The sequence below is a fragment of the Oculina patagonica genome, chromosome 6, assembly GCF_052425735.1.
Source record: "Oculina patagonica isolate OP01 chromosome 6, crgOcupat, whole genome shotgun sequence".
Taxonomy (NCBI): Eukaryota; Metazoa; Cnidaria; class Anthozoa; order Scleractinia; family Oculinidae; genus Oculina; species Oculina patagonica.
The window spans coordinates 14,507,850-14,523,954 of NC_135763.1; the positions used below are offsets into that span (position 1 = coordinate 14,507,850).

The window sequence follows — 16,105 nt, forward strand, 5'->3', positions numbered from 1 at the left end:
TTTATAGTTATTGTGGTCAATAAGGTGATCCCGCGCCGCCCTCGTAGCTTTCCCGAAACAAAAATCAAACGGAAAAACAAACCACTGTGTACGTTTTAATTGCTTATTCTTTGAAAGATCTGTGTAATTAACTGCAGATCGAAACCTGAAGGTGTTTTCGTCGGAAAACGTGCGTGAGAGAATTAAATCGTTCTTGAGTCGATCGATCGATCACTAATGAAGTTGAGAGTACTTGTCAACACCTTCCGGAAACACTCATTGTGGTAAAAGTGATATGATACTATCGAGAAAAATCGCTCTAAAAGTTTTAGATATCCTATTTGTATTGGTCTTGATTTCAAAGAGAACTCTAGAAATCGTGCAAGTAAGAAGCAGTTCGATTTTCGAGGAAACTGCAGAAGTTGCTCGTCAAACAGATTGGGTTATGTCACGTCACCGAGAATTCTGGAAAGGAAACAAACAACAGACACGGCTGACTTTGAAGCCCTGTGTTTTGTTTCGTTATTTGGCTGGAAAGGAATAGAAAAATTGAAGAAACGATGAAATTTTATATTAAAAATTGTTTCAGACCATTCTTGAACATTTTATTCGTTACTTAAATTTTATTCTTATTTTTTTGTCATGGTAACCATGGGAAGTTGTGAGAGGGACGATGCTCCCATAAGCTGGTGATCAGAAACAAAAATTCAATCAGTGTATTATTATATTTCTAGTAATAGCGATAGGACAATCTCTTTATTTCAAGTGCTCGAACGACACTGCGCTACAAAGCTAGCTAGGTCTTGCGTTGTGAGCGCTGTTCTGTCTTTACTCTGATCGAGTTCTTTATTTGCATCTGAATTATCCGCAGACTTCGCTGTACTACCGTCAGATAACGCGTCTTTCCCGGGGAGGGAGGTGCTAGCATTTGAAGTTGTCCCACTCCAGGCCGCGTGAGCACTGGAAACAGGACCTGTCATCATAGAGGGTGGGCCCTGATAAGATTGCCATGGAGGTATGTTCGGTTGCCATAGTGATGGAGGTGGTGGAAGGTTGAACGGAAAATTTGTTTGCCATGGCAATTGGTGAGGTGGCGGTGGTGGCATGTTCGGTGGTGGACGCCACTGATATCCAGTCCACGGCTGCTGAACAAATTCCTGTGGGGGAGGTGGAAGGTGTGGAAACCCGGGGGGAAGTGGAACTGCTGGAGAGTGTAGCGGTTGTTGTGATTGGCGTCGTTCTTGTGGCTTGTGTTCATTTTGTAATTCCTGATGAGTTATATCTCGACTTTCACTTTGTAGGTCTTGCCCTTTATTACTTATTTCGTTCTTTTTATTAAACAGTTTTGGTGATTCCTTCCAATTGTTTTTGGTGTTATTTGTTGTATTTTTCTCCTCGTAGTAGAAAGACGGAGGCGCAAACTGCTGATCTCTTTCTGATCGTGGATCAGCGCGCGATGGCCGAGGTTTGTCAGGTTGTTCTGTTGAAAGAAACAGTTATATGATGAATCCGGAGAGATTCTAAAATGTGCGAGAGTGACAATAATTTAATAATGGTATTTTGACTTGTATTGCACAATTATCAATATATAACTTTCATTTGCGCTGGTTTTGCTTAAAAAAATGGGAGGGGGATCAGAGTACAGATGGGCCTTTCTTTACTCAAGAAGGGGAACCGAAATAATGTTTGCCCTCCCCCTCTTTGTCGGAAAATGTAAGACCCCGCCCGCCTACTGGCCTACTTCCCTAAATGAGTCACTGGACGTTCTCCGCACACTGAAGTACACTGAAGGGGAGGCAAGGTAACATAACTGGATACAAATCAGATGAATTAACAAAGGAATGGTAAGTAAAATTGAAATTGTGACAGTTGACTTACTTATTTTGTCTTGCGCCCATTCAGGTAATTCAGTTTTGCTCACCGGCCTTCGAGACGAGACCTCCTCCTCGTCTCTACCAAGCAACTTTTTCTCAATACCTTGCTCTGTTGTTGTTTCTCCAACATCATCTAGCACCTTCTGTTCTTTCTCTTCAGATTGCACACTACCTTCAATAGATTCCTCGCCTAGCTCGCCTGATGCTTTAAGCTTTTTAAGTTTCCTTTCTCGCACTTTGGCAAGTCGAGCGTCCAAAGCAGCTTTCCTTTTGTCTTTTAATTTCTGAGTCCGAACTCGCTGTTCCATCGTCTGATAACACACAGAATGTTAATGATCAGGGGATTAGTTTCTTAATACTGTTCATTTGCTCCGAGGAACCGCCACCACTTGTAAATGACGGGCGATCGATAAAGTAAAAAAAAAACACATATAAATGCAAAAAAATACCCAATAACCTCCATTTGGCACGAAAATGTGTCCACGGGCATTATATGTTACAAAAAAATCGAAATTAGTAAGATAATATACAACGACGAATAACCTCGTTAATTCTTGTAGCCAAATGGAGGCCATTGTGATTATTATCCTTTGGGAGATTTCAACAATGTTGTCAAACGTCGAAGTTATTATTTTGGTGTTCAGAAGTCTTCAGGTATTCAAAACACTCATTTCTTTTCAGTTAAACAATTTATGTTGGACAAAAACTAAACACGCGTGCGAACGCAAAAGACCAATTTTGAAAACTGGGGGTATCCCTTAGAAGATATCCTTGGATACACCTCCGTTTATATTATGTTATACAACGTATTTAGGAAAATCATTCGCGAGATGAAAAAAATACTGACGGATAATTATTTGCCTTTAAAACAAACGTGTGTTGAATAGTAATTTTTATATCACTTCTCGACAAGTACCTGTTCTCTCAGTTTATCTAACGTCTTCATCTGTTCTTGTCTTTCTTCTTCGCTGGTTGAAAACTGATAATAACCCACGCCAAGATGGCGAATTTCTATTGAAAAAAGTGATATCAAAAGCGTTTACATATTAGACAGAATTTCTATGTTCAACTCAAAAAGGAAGGCCGGGGGGGAGCTCCCATATCAAACAGACAGGGATGCTCGTCGGAATTTTTGAATCAAACCCCTAAAGGAGACCATTCTGGGCGTTACTCACGCTTTTTTGACCCCTGAAAGATACAATTTTTTTGTATAATTATCATTTTTTGCGAGCAACCCCAAACGCGACCTTGACGGTAAAAAATACCGACGTTTTGCCCGGAACACCCCTACGAGAGACCAAAATCCGAAATTTACAGCCCTAAGCAAGCAAGACGACGAGCATCCCCCTCTCTTTCATATGGGAGTCCCCCCCCCCCCCCCCGGGGAAGGAAAGTAAGTACCATTGAGGCAATATAATTTATTTATTCCAACTCATCATTTACAAAGGCTTAGGTTTCATTTTTTACGCAGATTAACCAACAGCCACACAAGATTTACAAGAAACAATATTTACCATCAAAGCGTATGTCTTGATAGTGAACAGGTCCAACTGGTTTGTTCATGGCTTCTTCCTCTTCTTTTTCCCACTTTTGCCTCATCAGTTCTCTCCTCATGTCTTCAGATAAAAGTGTTGGTGGACTACAAGCACAGGCAAATGTTAGGAATGGGAGAGGTCCTTACTTTAGTTTTCTGCAGTACCATAACTGAGAATCAAATTCGGTGCAAAATGCACACTTGTATGTTGTACATGTAGGTCAAAATTTGTTTTCAGGTAAAATTTGTTTCCCACCAAAGTAAACCTGTTGCAGCAACCTGAAGATTACTACCTTTTAATCAATTTAAACAATTTGAATCTATATATTGGGATTTTTCAGTTTTTAATGAATTCAAATTGTTTTATGTCATTGTTATCTTATTCAGGAAGTAACAGATAAACGCAGGTTGGAAACAAATTTAAGCTTAAAACCAATTAGACCTACAATGTGTATACTTTTGATAGCTTTGCAATAAAAGGCAACAAGTGATACAAAATGCTATTTCAATGGCTTCAGATGCTGACACACGAAGGGACATGTAATTGTTGCAGCCCTAAATAGGAGGGACATACTTAGAACATGCACACACAAGAAAAATGTACATGTAGCAGGGCATGTAGCAAGTCCCACTGTGCCACAATGGGATGTATTGCTGCAACATGTCCCAGCTCTACATTTTCTGGTATGTGTACATACCACGAAGATGTCCCTACTACATGTTGCTGCAGCATGTCCCTCCAACATGCCCGGACAGCCCCATCATGTGTGATCACTGTAAGAGTGACATTCTCACCTCTTTCTTGTGCTCATATCCTTGTCCATGTCTTGTAAATGTTTTAGATCTTTACGCAGACACCTCCTTTCTCTACCCAGTGAGTCCACATAGTCAACCCTAAAAAAACATTTAGAAGTATCAACATCTACAACCATGGACACAAGGGTTGAAAAAAATATATTATTTGACACACATTTTGCCCCTCCCCACCCCTATGCAATGTTGTGGAGGGTTGTCCAATCCACCAGAACTGGGTCAATTCGACTATTCCACTTGATGAATCCACTCAACAGAAGTCGATTCGTGACAACGACGTTGGCTTTGAAATAACTTAGTTCCAGTTAAAAGTGACTCCTATATTTAGTAGAAGGTGGTAAGAGCAACACTTACTTAAATTCCTTGGATGATAAGCCCATGAAGTTTAGGTTGGACAATTGAAGAGCTCTGGAGAACAAACGGCCCCTGGACTTTCTGGCTATTTAATCGAACACGTTTTTGGAGTTGTTTTGATAACGTTCGATTTAGCCAGAAAGTCCAGGGGCCATTCTTCTCCGGAGCTCTTCAATTAGGCTATGTCTATGTCTATGTCTAAGGCTTATTTTCAGTAATTGATGGTATCTGGGTTAACATTATGGACAAAAGTTGTACTTGAACCGACCTCTAGATGGTGTCCACAGGAAACCCAAATTTATGATTCCAGATATAACAAACCCCTTTAAAACAAAGTCCCAACTATAATGAATGGTACTCTTCAGCCTGAGCAAAGTTATTACCGGTGCAACTCTGGTTTTGATAATCCCCATAATAGCAAACACATTTATCCAGCACTTTGGAACTGTAAAATGTTAAGGTTTTACTGTGAAATCCAGATTAAATCTTCCAATGAAGTGAACCCAAAAGTTGTCTCCTTGGATTTTGTTTCACTAAGTTGAACACTGCAATTTTAACCCCCCCCCCCCCCCTCAACCCCCATTTTTTGGATATCCCTCTTTGTTGAAATTACTGGTGCTTCTCTTGGAGATTCGAGAAATTGGGACTTGACTGAATGCCATTTATGTTGACATGTATATTAATAAAGCACGATCGCTGATTGGATGGCTACAAGTTGATTGATTTTAAAAAAAGAGGAATATTTCTCCTTACCATTCTTCCTCAGGTCCTGAGGGAGGTGGTGTGTCTTCATCTTTCAGTTCTTCTGAATCTTGGTGACTCTCTTCTCCCTGTCAACAAAATGTATCATTGTCATTGTTATTGTCATCAAGGTGTTCATTCATGTTTTCATTGCACAAACAACCCTTGATTTCTGCAACATTTACTAATTAAATACAGTTTAATCCCGATAAACCCATCAATAACTCGAACCTTCCGCTAACTCGAGCCTTTTTCAATTCCCCTCCACGTCATCTCCTTTCTAGTTTTATCCTCGCTAACTTGAACCCCCGATTATTTCGAACCTTTTTTCGATTTCGCTTGAAGGTTCGAGTTATCGGGATTCAACCGTAGGAAGTTTGAATATTTATGGCATGTTCAGAATATTTACTGCAAGTACGGACTTGTTAGAAAAACGCAAAAATTGGAACGACGTTGACCGTCGACGGCAAAGAGGTGAGAAAAATACATGTGAAAAAGAAAGCGAAAAAGACAACAAACAAAGACAAAGGAAAAAAAGGAAATGGCAAAAAACGAGGAGCAAGGAAAAGAAAAAAACGAAAGCAAGGAAAAAGACGACGAGAAAAGAACATTAAAAACCTAAAAATATCTAAACAAAAAAAGTACGGTACTGCCCATCATATGCAGTCCAAACTGAACCCTTATTTTGTCCCTAAACCTGCACTTAATCAGAAAGTAATTTACCTTTGGATCATTGTTTTAAAAGTTTGTGGATGGAAGTGGGAACCCTAGAGTCTGTTCATCCAAAGAAACCCTTTGAGCAGTATTTTTCATGTAGTATTAATTGTTTAATTCCGTTTTTTGCAAATATTGGTCTTTTTGTTGTTGTTTTGTTTTCATTTTTAACTTTGCCAATTTTAGAAATGAAAAAAGTAACTTATATGTAGTGGTAAAATAAAAGACGATGGTTTAATGTCACCAGAAAGTTTAAGTTGCTGTTAAGTCAATTTAAAAATTAACTAAAGGTATAAAAATTATACTATTATTATATACATTTCTTGATAAAAGGTTAAAAATAAATTTTATTTATATTTTTATATTTTTTTTTTTTTTTTTTTTTTTTTTTTTTTTTTATAAATTTATATTTTTTATTTTTTTTTTTTTTTTTTTTTTTTTTTTTTTTTATACTATTATTGTCTACTAAAATTTTTCCAAAAGTATAATTTTAATATTGTCATTCATCTGGCTTCTGTATGCCAAGTGGTACATAAGGCTTGGACAGTGTCATTACCTTGGCATAAATTTTCTTATGAAAGTCCACCAAGAATCTCCCTCCTTCTTCATCTTCATTTTCATCTACTGTACGAAAACAACAAATTCAGTCAAATAAAACATCATCACTGCACATGGCTTACACATGTAGTGCCATGGATGCCACCAATTAGAACCCAAAAAATTCCCTGACTTTTCACTGACCTCCGTCAAAACAATTTTCAATGACCTCAGTTGTATTAGGTGAATTATCAATATTGAAATAAGCCAAATCCCCTTTTAAATTTGCTTTAGCTTCTTCTGCAGACCATTCATATTCTTCTCTTCATGAATTTTCAGATCTCTTTAGGTTTTTCACAGGATTTTGAACGCATGGCATTTGAATTCCCTGACTTTTTACTGACTTTGACAAGAACTAAGATTTTCCCTGACTTTTCCAATTCCCTTTTCCCTGACCTGAAATTTTTTTTTTCCCTGACTTCTTCCTGACCGTGGCAACCCTGTGTACTGTACTTGTTGTTCAGAGACTGACTTATTCTTACTAGTACCTTCAATTTCTCCTCTTGCCATCTTTTCATACAATGCTGCCTTGGCTTCCAGAGCTTGCCTAGAAGCCAAGAAAGAAGGATGGCATGAATAATTTTTGTTGACAGGAAAGATGCCATCTGACCATAATACAGTGCCCGCCACCTCAGGGACGACCGCAGAGGGGAGATAGGGTGGATGTGAGAAGAGGATGGCAGAGAGAAGTGAACCGAACCTGAAGAGAGGGGAATGTGGAAGGGGGGGGGAGGGACCGGGGGAGGACGACTAGGAGAGGGGGGAGGGGCAGAAGACGGGACTACTGTATGTTATTGCCCAATTGAGTTACAATAAAGCATACATACATGAGCCCTAGCCCAGTTGTAGGCTAACCTGTCCACTAAGTTTTGAATTAAATTTAATCTGGAAATTAAGATAAATACTTTTGTTTTCCTTGCAGATATACCGTAAATGCTATGAAACTGTTTCTTTAAGAAAAACATTTTTGCCTCTACCCTCCCTCCTTAATACTGGAGCAGGAAAAGGGCTACATTCACAACAATTTCCCCAACCCTTTTTAAGCAAAAAGAGACCTTTTTTCAATCCCCTCCTATTCCCCCTGACCCCCTCTTCCATTTTGGCAGTGTGAGACAAACAAACAAACTGAAGACCTGCTGACTTACACTCCAGCTGAATAGTGCTCGGGTTTTACTGAATAATGGCCTGGTTAGCCCATTTTGTGGTTAGCTTTTATAAATAGTAATGGTGAAATATAATTATAACATAGCTAACAGAGCCGTGCAATCAAATTCAGTATATATATGTGAGCTTGCACAAAATCCAATAGTGCACTGGCACGCTGATAGCGTGAGCACGGCGTGAGAAAATCGCTTCAGCAGATTTTTTTCTCATGCACGAGTTTTTGGCAAGGGTTAAAATGACTTAAATCTACATTTCCACCGGCAATGTTATAAAACAATTGGTTCATGCTTTTAGCTGTGCACTATCAAGGTAAGGTGCACCTGGGAAGTTTGGAGAGTACTTAAGAAGCTACGGTCGGTCTCAACTATCCCCTTAAGCAATTCTTACACTTCTTTCGTGCTCTCCAAACTTCCAGAGTAGTGGGAGGCACGGTTGCCTAATGGTTAGCGCGCTCGCCTCTGAGTCGAACGGCCCGGGTTCGAGGCCTGGCCGGGGCGCTGCATTGTGTTCTTGGGCAAGACACTTAACTCTCACAGTGCCTCTCTCCACCCAGGTGTATAAATGGGTACCGGCGAATTTACTGCTGGGGGGTAACCCTACGATGGACTAGCATCCCATCCAGGGGGGAGTAGCAATACTCCTAGTCGCTTAATGCTACGGAAACCGGGATAAGCTCCGGCCTGTATGGGCCACTTGGCTCGAAGCAGACTTTACTTACTTTACTTAATAACTTGATAGTGCACACTAAAGCATGAACCAATGTTAATTGATGTTAGTCTTACTGTGCCTTCCAATAACAACCACTCTGAAGCTTAAAACCAACTAACAATTACATGTTTTGCTGCTGTCAATCATAATTATGGTGACAGCCAGTGAACCTCGAAGAATGGAAACAAACAAAATGATAGGTAGGGGATCATTATCCACTAATTACAACCAACAGCTGTGAACTTTTAAACCTGTTGAAGTGGCCTTTTTTTCCTGAGAAGTCCGCTTAGATGGGTGAAGGCAGTAAAAAATACTTGAGCTGAGTTGGCATGTTACTTTGCATTACTTAATGAAAGGCACAGTAAAAAAAGTATGCAAGTCTGCAGGTCTGCAGCCTGCATTTAAATCATTCACCACCCCTCGAAGACATCTGGATCTGTCAGTGCTGGTGTCTTCTAGCTATGCACAAGATCAAAGTTTCTGTTACAGACTAGTTACCTTGCAATACATTAGAAAAAACAACACCAGTTTATGGATCTTCTGAATTGTTTGCATACCTAGACTTTTGTAATGCTTGTTGTTCTTCATATGACAATTCATCTTGTTTACTGGGTGCAGCACCTGAGTCTGCTATTTTCTTTTCTTTTTTAACTTTTGCCCAAACTGGAGGTTTCTAAAAAAATCATTGATGGTACTGGTTAGTATGTACACTGAAAGCACTGACTTAATTATAGTAAAGGTAAAGTCTGTATTTGAGCCTAGTGGCCCATAAGGCCGAAGCTTATCCTAGTTTCAGTGAAACGACTAGGAGTATTTACTCCTAGTATTGAAATGACAGAAGATTGGCCACCAAATCCACACCCACCCCCCCCCCCATGAGGGGCCCCCCCCGACGAAGACCCCAGATCAGTGCCGACACAACCCCCCAGAAAAGAAAAGACAAAGGCCCGACAGACCCCCTCAGAAATAACTGCAAGACCCCCCCCCCCCCAGGAAGGGGGTGCGGTTAAATGGAATGGCCCATTTCTACTCCTCTACTGACGTCCTCTCTATCCAGAGTCTGGCGCACCGAATTTTGTTAATTTGTGTGCCTTGAAGAAAACCACCCAAAACAAGTATTCAGGCCATTCTTTCCCATTACTTATTCAGATTTTACAAAGGGACAAACATTTGCTGTACAGGGCGCCAAATGTCTTAACGTTAAGCCTAATTATGTCTGTACTTCTGTACCTTGGGTTCTCGATTAGTTTTCTGTTCAGCTCCAAGTTTCTCTCGTTTGAACTCCGTTTCCTTCCGAATGAGCTCTGCTTTCAAGTCTACAAACTGACAGCAAAGTAGAAGATATCTTTTTAGATTTCACTAATGAAGTTTCCTCCTGTACAAGTAAAAAGCAAACCAGAATTTTCTTACCGAAGCTTCGTTAACTTCAAAAACTCGCTTGGCCGCCATGTTGTTTTTCAACGAGCGTCCGCTGTCCGAATGGATAGGCGCGCTTGGCTCGAGACGGGATCCTTACTTTTCTTTTCCATCCTCGTACCCAGGGTCTTCGTTCCCTTCGACCCGCGGTCAGGAAACGAGCGACCCTGGAATGTTCCGATTGGACCGAAAATATCGGACTTCCGGTTGAATTGCGCATGCCTGACCGCTAAAAACAAAGATGGCGTCTCAAGTGGAGCAAAGATAAACTTTCGGAGAGATTCTACTTCAAACGGCAAAGAGCTAGAGATCCTTTCGATCCTTACTGTTGGAAAGAGATGTTCTGCCTGTCCTGCCAACCGTTCTCGGCAAGTTCTTGTTTACCAAATGACCGCATCTTTTGAGGATTTATGGATTGTGCTCACAGTCACTCGCAGACTTCTAAAAAATTTAACTCATCAATTCTGTGTTATAATATCGCCTCTCGACCCGCCATAAAGCCACTGGGGAACCTAAAGAATTTTCAACTCATCTTTGCTCACCTCGAAACCCTGGTACAGAAACAAAATCGGTTATATAGAGCTCCTGAAACGGCAAAATAAGTTTTTAAATCATACGAGGGTTTAACTGTACGTTGCACGTTGTGGACGAAACACATATAGATTGCTTTGACTGGCATGGTATGTAAAATGTGGATTGCTATTTTATCAGGCGATATTACAGATAGCTATAGTTTTTAATGATCATACTGTGTATCACAATTTTTATTAGCTGTATTGTTTGGGAAATCCAGTAAATCTGTTTCTATAAGTTGTAAGATTATTTGAAAACCTAATACTTATATTGACAAAGCAGTGCAGACGAGTGGTGGTTAATTTGCAGTTCTCCAACAGTAAAAAATTATTGCCTTATTACTTTGTGTTTGAATTAAATAGGGAAATAAATCCACAAGCATACTGAAACATGTACAGGTACAACCATTAACAGGCTTACTGCTGTAAAAGACAATTCAAATAATATTTTTATTATTTTGATATCATTAATAATTGCACTTCTTACTGATTAACTCCTACATTGCCAAGTCAAACTAAGCAATGATGTATCCATTCAACCAAATTTCTAAAAAAAAATGTTACAAGTTGGACAGCCTTGGGACCAGTTCTAGCTTTTGACCTTAGACATAGTTTTCAAATTCCCTGGTAAAACTTAATTTTCCCTGACCAAGTAAATTTAGAAATCAGGTAAAATAGCAGCCTCTGACAATCCCCTACAGCCATCCTTTCCACCTGTCACAGAGATAGCCTGTTTCTTTTCTTTTCTTTTCCTTTTTGTTTTTGTTTCTTTTGTTGCTGACAGGTCAAACTGTCAAAATTGAAGTTGACTAAGGATAAATTTAGGGTGGCAGGGTGGCCGAATTATTAAGGAGCTGGACTCCAAATCGAGCGGTCTAGGTTCAAGCACTGGCCAGGGTACTGCATTGTATTCTTGGGCAATGCAGTTTAGTCTTAAAGTGGCTTTCTCTACCCAGGTATATAAATGGGTACCAGTGAATTTACTGCTGGGGGTCAGCCCTGTGATGGATAAGAATCCCATCCAGGGGGTAGAAGAAATATTTTTATTTGCTTGGTGTTGCGGAAACCGGGATAAGCTCTGGCCTGATCGGCCACTAGTTTAAAAATTTTTATTATGTGGTTTTAACTAAGGATAAATTTCTCAGACTTTTCTTTGTAATATCAGTTTTCTCTAATTCTGTTCAAAATTCCCCAGCTTTTCTAAGAAATTTATTTTTTCCAGCAATATCATATCCTGACAACTCTCCTGAACTGTGGCAACCTTGTTATAGAAATATCTGCCTTATACAACTGATCTACAGGTAATCAAAATGGAAGACGGGTGGAAATTTTGGGCCCTTTGGGACTTTTTTATCTGAAAGGCTAGAGACCTGGGGCGTTCCCAAGATCTACCACCATTATAAAGAGTTAGTTACAATCAAAGAAAAAAATATTTCATTTGGTTTTGCAGTCCCTGAACCAGAAGTTAATATCAAGTTTTAATGTTGTCCACTGCAGAAATACTTGTACTTGTGGAGGCATTTTTAAAAAGTCAAATGGCAACATACATGTAAAATGGGAATTTACAGTGGAATCTTCTACACCTTATCTCTGGTATCTGAGCAACGTAATTACCCAGTATGCTACTTGAAGTGCATCCTTACAATATTGAAATCCCAGTTTCTCCAGAATAAATATAAGGAAATTTTGCCCCACTGTTATTGGATGTTATTAAATTGAAATGACCCTCCTTTATCTATATGTACTTGCCAACTAGAACACGTTTCAAAATAGCACTCTATCGGTATTATTTTGCTCAGTATTAATTAATTCATACCTCTTCCTCTCCTATGGTTAACTTTTTTTATCCCAAATTATTATTGTTTATTTAAAATTAAACAAGAGCATCAAATTTTTTTGTTGTATTTTGCCCTTTTCCATTTCACTTCTTCTACTTGTTTTGCTTTATATTGGAATGGAATAAATAAATAAAATGAATAGTGGCTCTTCCAATCCCTCTGATTCCAGATCAAATTGAAATTTAGTAGTGTTGTCTTTTTCTGTGGAGGGAAGAAAACTGGAGAACAGGGAGAAAAAACCTTGGAGCAAGGACCATAAGCAACAACAAACCCACATATTATGCTGGGTGTGGGAATTGAACCCAGGTAACATTGGTGGAAGACAAGCACTCTCACCACTGCGCATGCATGCAGTTTCGAACATGAACTTGAAGTAAACTAAAATTATGTGACTTCAGTCATAACTATCTTAAGAATGGTATCTCAGGTCTCTGAAACCAAACTGGAAATGTTAATAAAAAGTCATTCTCCTATGGGGATCCAGAGTGGAGGGGTACCGTATTTACTCGAATAAGCGCCACGGCGCTTATTAAATTTTTCGCGCCTCAAGTGCGGCGCTTATTCGAGGGCGGCGCTTATTTGAGGGCGGCGCTTATTTAAAATTTGGACACCACATCACAGCGAATCTCATCTTTTTACAGTAATTGAAAATAGCGTCTTTTGATTGTCAGTATTCGTCTTTTGCTGAATAATTAAAGATGTGGCGCTAGCTGTCTTGGAAAAGTTCGCGGCCATTACAACATTTACAGCACTACGTATTGTAAGAATGTTGGATAGAAAACTAATGAACGAGCGGTAAAACAGTCACTTTAAGCTGCAAAACATCGCTTTTGATAGAAAGAATGTCCAAGTTTTTTTTTTTAGAGTTGCTTTGTATTGCTGTTTTAAGTTAAAAGGAATACTTCGAATAAGCGCCGCATCGGGACTGCGGCGCTTATTCGGGGGCGGCGCTTATTAAGTTTTTTGTTCCAAATGTGGCGCTTATTCGAGGGCGGCGCTTATTCGGGGGTGGCGCTTATTCGAGTAAATACGGTATACATGATACCCCCACATAAAGCTAACAAGGGGTGTCACCCAATAGCAAAGATAGTGTTGACGACACCGATTGTTATTAATGTGCCAACCAGAAAACTATTGGCTGGCGAAACAAAGAGTTCTTTTGTTCAAATTGTTGTACATTTAAATAACAAAGACAACGTTTTCAATAAAAGTTGATTTTGATTAGTCCTGCGTGATTTACTTATCAAGAAAAAGATTCCGAACAAAATCGAACCCGATTGAGTTCGATTGAGTTCGATTATGTTCGATTGGTTCGATTGGTTCGAAAATCGAACTCACAGCAAAATAGATGTTCGATTTTGTTCAATTACCGAACCCAATCGAACGATTGGTGTTCGATTGGGTTCGATTGATTTTTGGTTCGATTTTGTTCCATTGGATACCTCGGGTATTATTTACTACAAACTTGATGATTTCGACATTGCTGATCCTAGCAGTATGCAGGACGCGTGTCACATACAGAACCTAGTAAATGGCCCAGCTCACAACGGGTCTCTCGTAGCTCAGTTGGTTAGAGCGCCCAACCGGTATCTGCGAGGCCTTGGGTTCGATTCCCGTCGATCGGGAACTCAGAATTTTTCTTTGTCCCATGCTCGTGTCATGTTAAACATCTCATCTTTATTATTTATTACCGAGCTTGAAATTTACCATCTTTATTATTTACTACATAGATTCGTGTTTTGAAGATAGACTTTTTGGATTACCTGAAACGCGAACAAGATACTTGCATAAAACCCAAGTTAAGCGGTGGATAAACGGCCATCCGGGTGTACCCCCGCATTAAGGTTGTGGCCGAACTTACGTGCACAAATTCGAATTTCATTTTTCAGCTTGGTCTGTTCCACAACCAGGGTCTCTCTCTCCCTGGGATCGAGGTCGCCTGTTCCAGGCGTTCGGTTAGCTGGGAAGCAGCACGAAGAACGGCGAGTTTAGGCGTCTTTCTCACTCGCCATTTTGCGCACTATTTTCCATTAACCGAACACCTGGAACCGGCTAGAGTACATTTTGCGTTCTAGTCATCAGGCACCGAAAAACAGGTACATACTGGGGCCTCCTGGAGGGGAGCTAGGATTCACTGGCGAAAAATGTCTGATTGGTCGACGCGCAACCACGTGACACCGTTCAAAATGGCGGACGAATGCGGACAAGATGGAAGGTTGTAAGGTTGGAAGGTTGTGTACTTTCCGCCATATTGGAAATCTGGTTTACTTCCGGTGATTTCCATTGTCTTTTGAAAACCAATCAACATCGGCCCTCCTGCGGAAGTTTCGAGAGTCGCTCGTTTCTTCAAGCCTGCGCAGAAGGGACGAAGACTCGAGGTACGAGAATGTTTCTTTTCTTTTTTCCTTTCCTTTCTTTTTCTTTTTTTTTTCTCATTTCATAGAGTCCGGAAAAGAGTTACATCCCACTGATCATTCAATTTCGTCTGTAGGGTCAAACGTTGAATTCAACTACCTAACTCAGTCCGGCCTGGAACTCAGATCCAGGCGAGCCCAGTGACCAGGAATGATCTGCCAGGCCAAGCGGTACGTTCTTGTGATTAGTTAGCACTCAAAAAAACTTTACAGCAAGGCGCCCATTTTTAATTTATTCACATTCTTTTGTGCAGATTTAATCCAATCAAAAGCCGTGGATTGCTTGCAGTTGACTTCTGATTGGATTAAATCTGCACGAAAGAATGTGAATAGATTAAAAGTGGTCACACTTTTGGGCGCCTTGCTGTAAAATGGAGTTTATTTCAAAGCAACAACATGTATTCAATGAAAGCAGTTTCTTAAAAACGTTTATACAATCTAAAGAATGTTATGAATACCGTCAACAGAGGCTAAATGAAGATTAAAAATTCTGCGAATCTGTGGAAGAATGAGCAATACTCTGCGAAAATTACTATTATTGCGACGAACCAAAATGAGGCCTCATTAGGGGTTTTAGGGATACGGGATACTTAGGGAAAAAAATATAGGGATACGGGATATTTCTGGGAAAAATTATAGGGATACGGGATATTAAGAAAAGAGATTGTGGGATATCGAACTAAGGTGGGGGGGGGCCCCCTGAGAAATAAAAGGCTTTTAAGGAATGTGTTGATGCCAGAATCTGGAAAACGAATGTGTTGTTGCCCAGTGTGATGAAGAAATGTCAGCGCCTTCTGTTGCGGCGTCTTTTGTGACCGACTGACTTGTCCAAAACAAAAGACGCAGTGGAGACGCAATAGAGACGCAGTCTTTGCCGGGCATGGGGACTCCCACATGAAAAGGACGGGGATGCTCACCAGAAAATTTGAGTTAAACTCCTTTTAAAAAGGAAACCAATCTTAGCATGGCTCGAGCTTTTCTTGACCCCTTAAAGAAGGTCTCAAAGGGGTTAGCCGTTAGCCGTAAAACAGCCAATGATTTAGTCGTTAGGCGTAAAAATTGAAAAATTGTTATCGTTAGTCGTACAAATAGGTTAACCGACGAGCTTAGCCCTCAAAAAAAAACTCTGTCCAGGAGGTCTTTTAATCTTGTACATAACTTGTCACCGCATGCCAGGAAATGTGAAATGAAACCGGTCCTAGTTATGTGTACGTGATCTGTTTCTTGTGTCACGCGTTTTCTGCTTTCGCGGTTTTGAAACGTGCCGGTGAATCTTCTTTAAGAATATTATTTGCTAAATTTCGATATCGGCACGTTTCGACCTTAAATCGATGATAAATGTTTCATAAGTTTTCTTGACAACACGGTCAAGTTTGAGTCAGCGTTT

General features: G+C 40.0%; 1 protein-coding gene across 2 annotated transcripts; it reads right to left on the reverse strand.

Annotated features, from left to right (window-relative positions):
* Window positions 1-715: 715 nt before the first annotated feature.
* LOC144657349 (coiled-coil domain-containing protein 174-like) lies at window positions 716-9,947 on the reverse strand. 2 transcript variants are annotated; one of them, XM_078517692.1, is made up of 11 exons: window positions 9,889-9,947; window positions 9,709-9,801; window positions 9,036-9,151; window positions 7,095-7,153; window positions 6,566-6,630; window positions 5,308-5,384; window positions 4,183-4,281; window positions 3,368-3,492; window positions 2,770-2,864; window positions 1,858-2,164; window positions 716-1,459 (listed from the first exon to the last, which is right to left on the reverse strand). In XM_078517692.1, the coding sequence occupies exons 1-11, from the start codon at window positions 9,925-9,927 to the stop codon at window positions 741-743; spliced, it is 1,794 nt and encodes a 597-aa protein (XP_078373818.1). In that variant the 5' UTR covers window positions 9,928-9,947; the 3' UTR covers window positions 716-740. The 2 variants fall into 2 exon arrangements, with proteins under 2 accessions (XP_078373818.1, XP_078373817.1); XM_078517691.1 differs by having other exon boundaries at window positions 6,566-6,633.
* Between the last annotated feature and the right edge of the window lie 6,158 nt (window positions 9,948-16,105).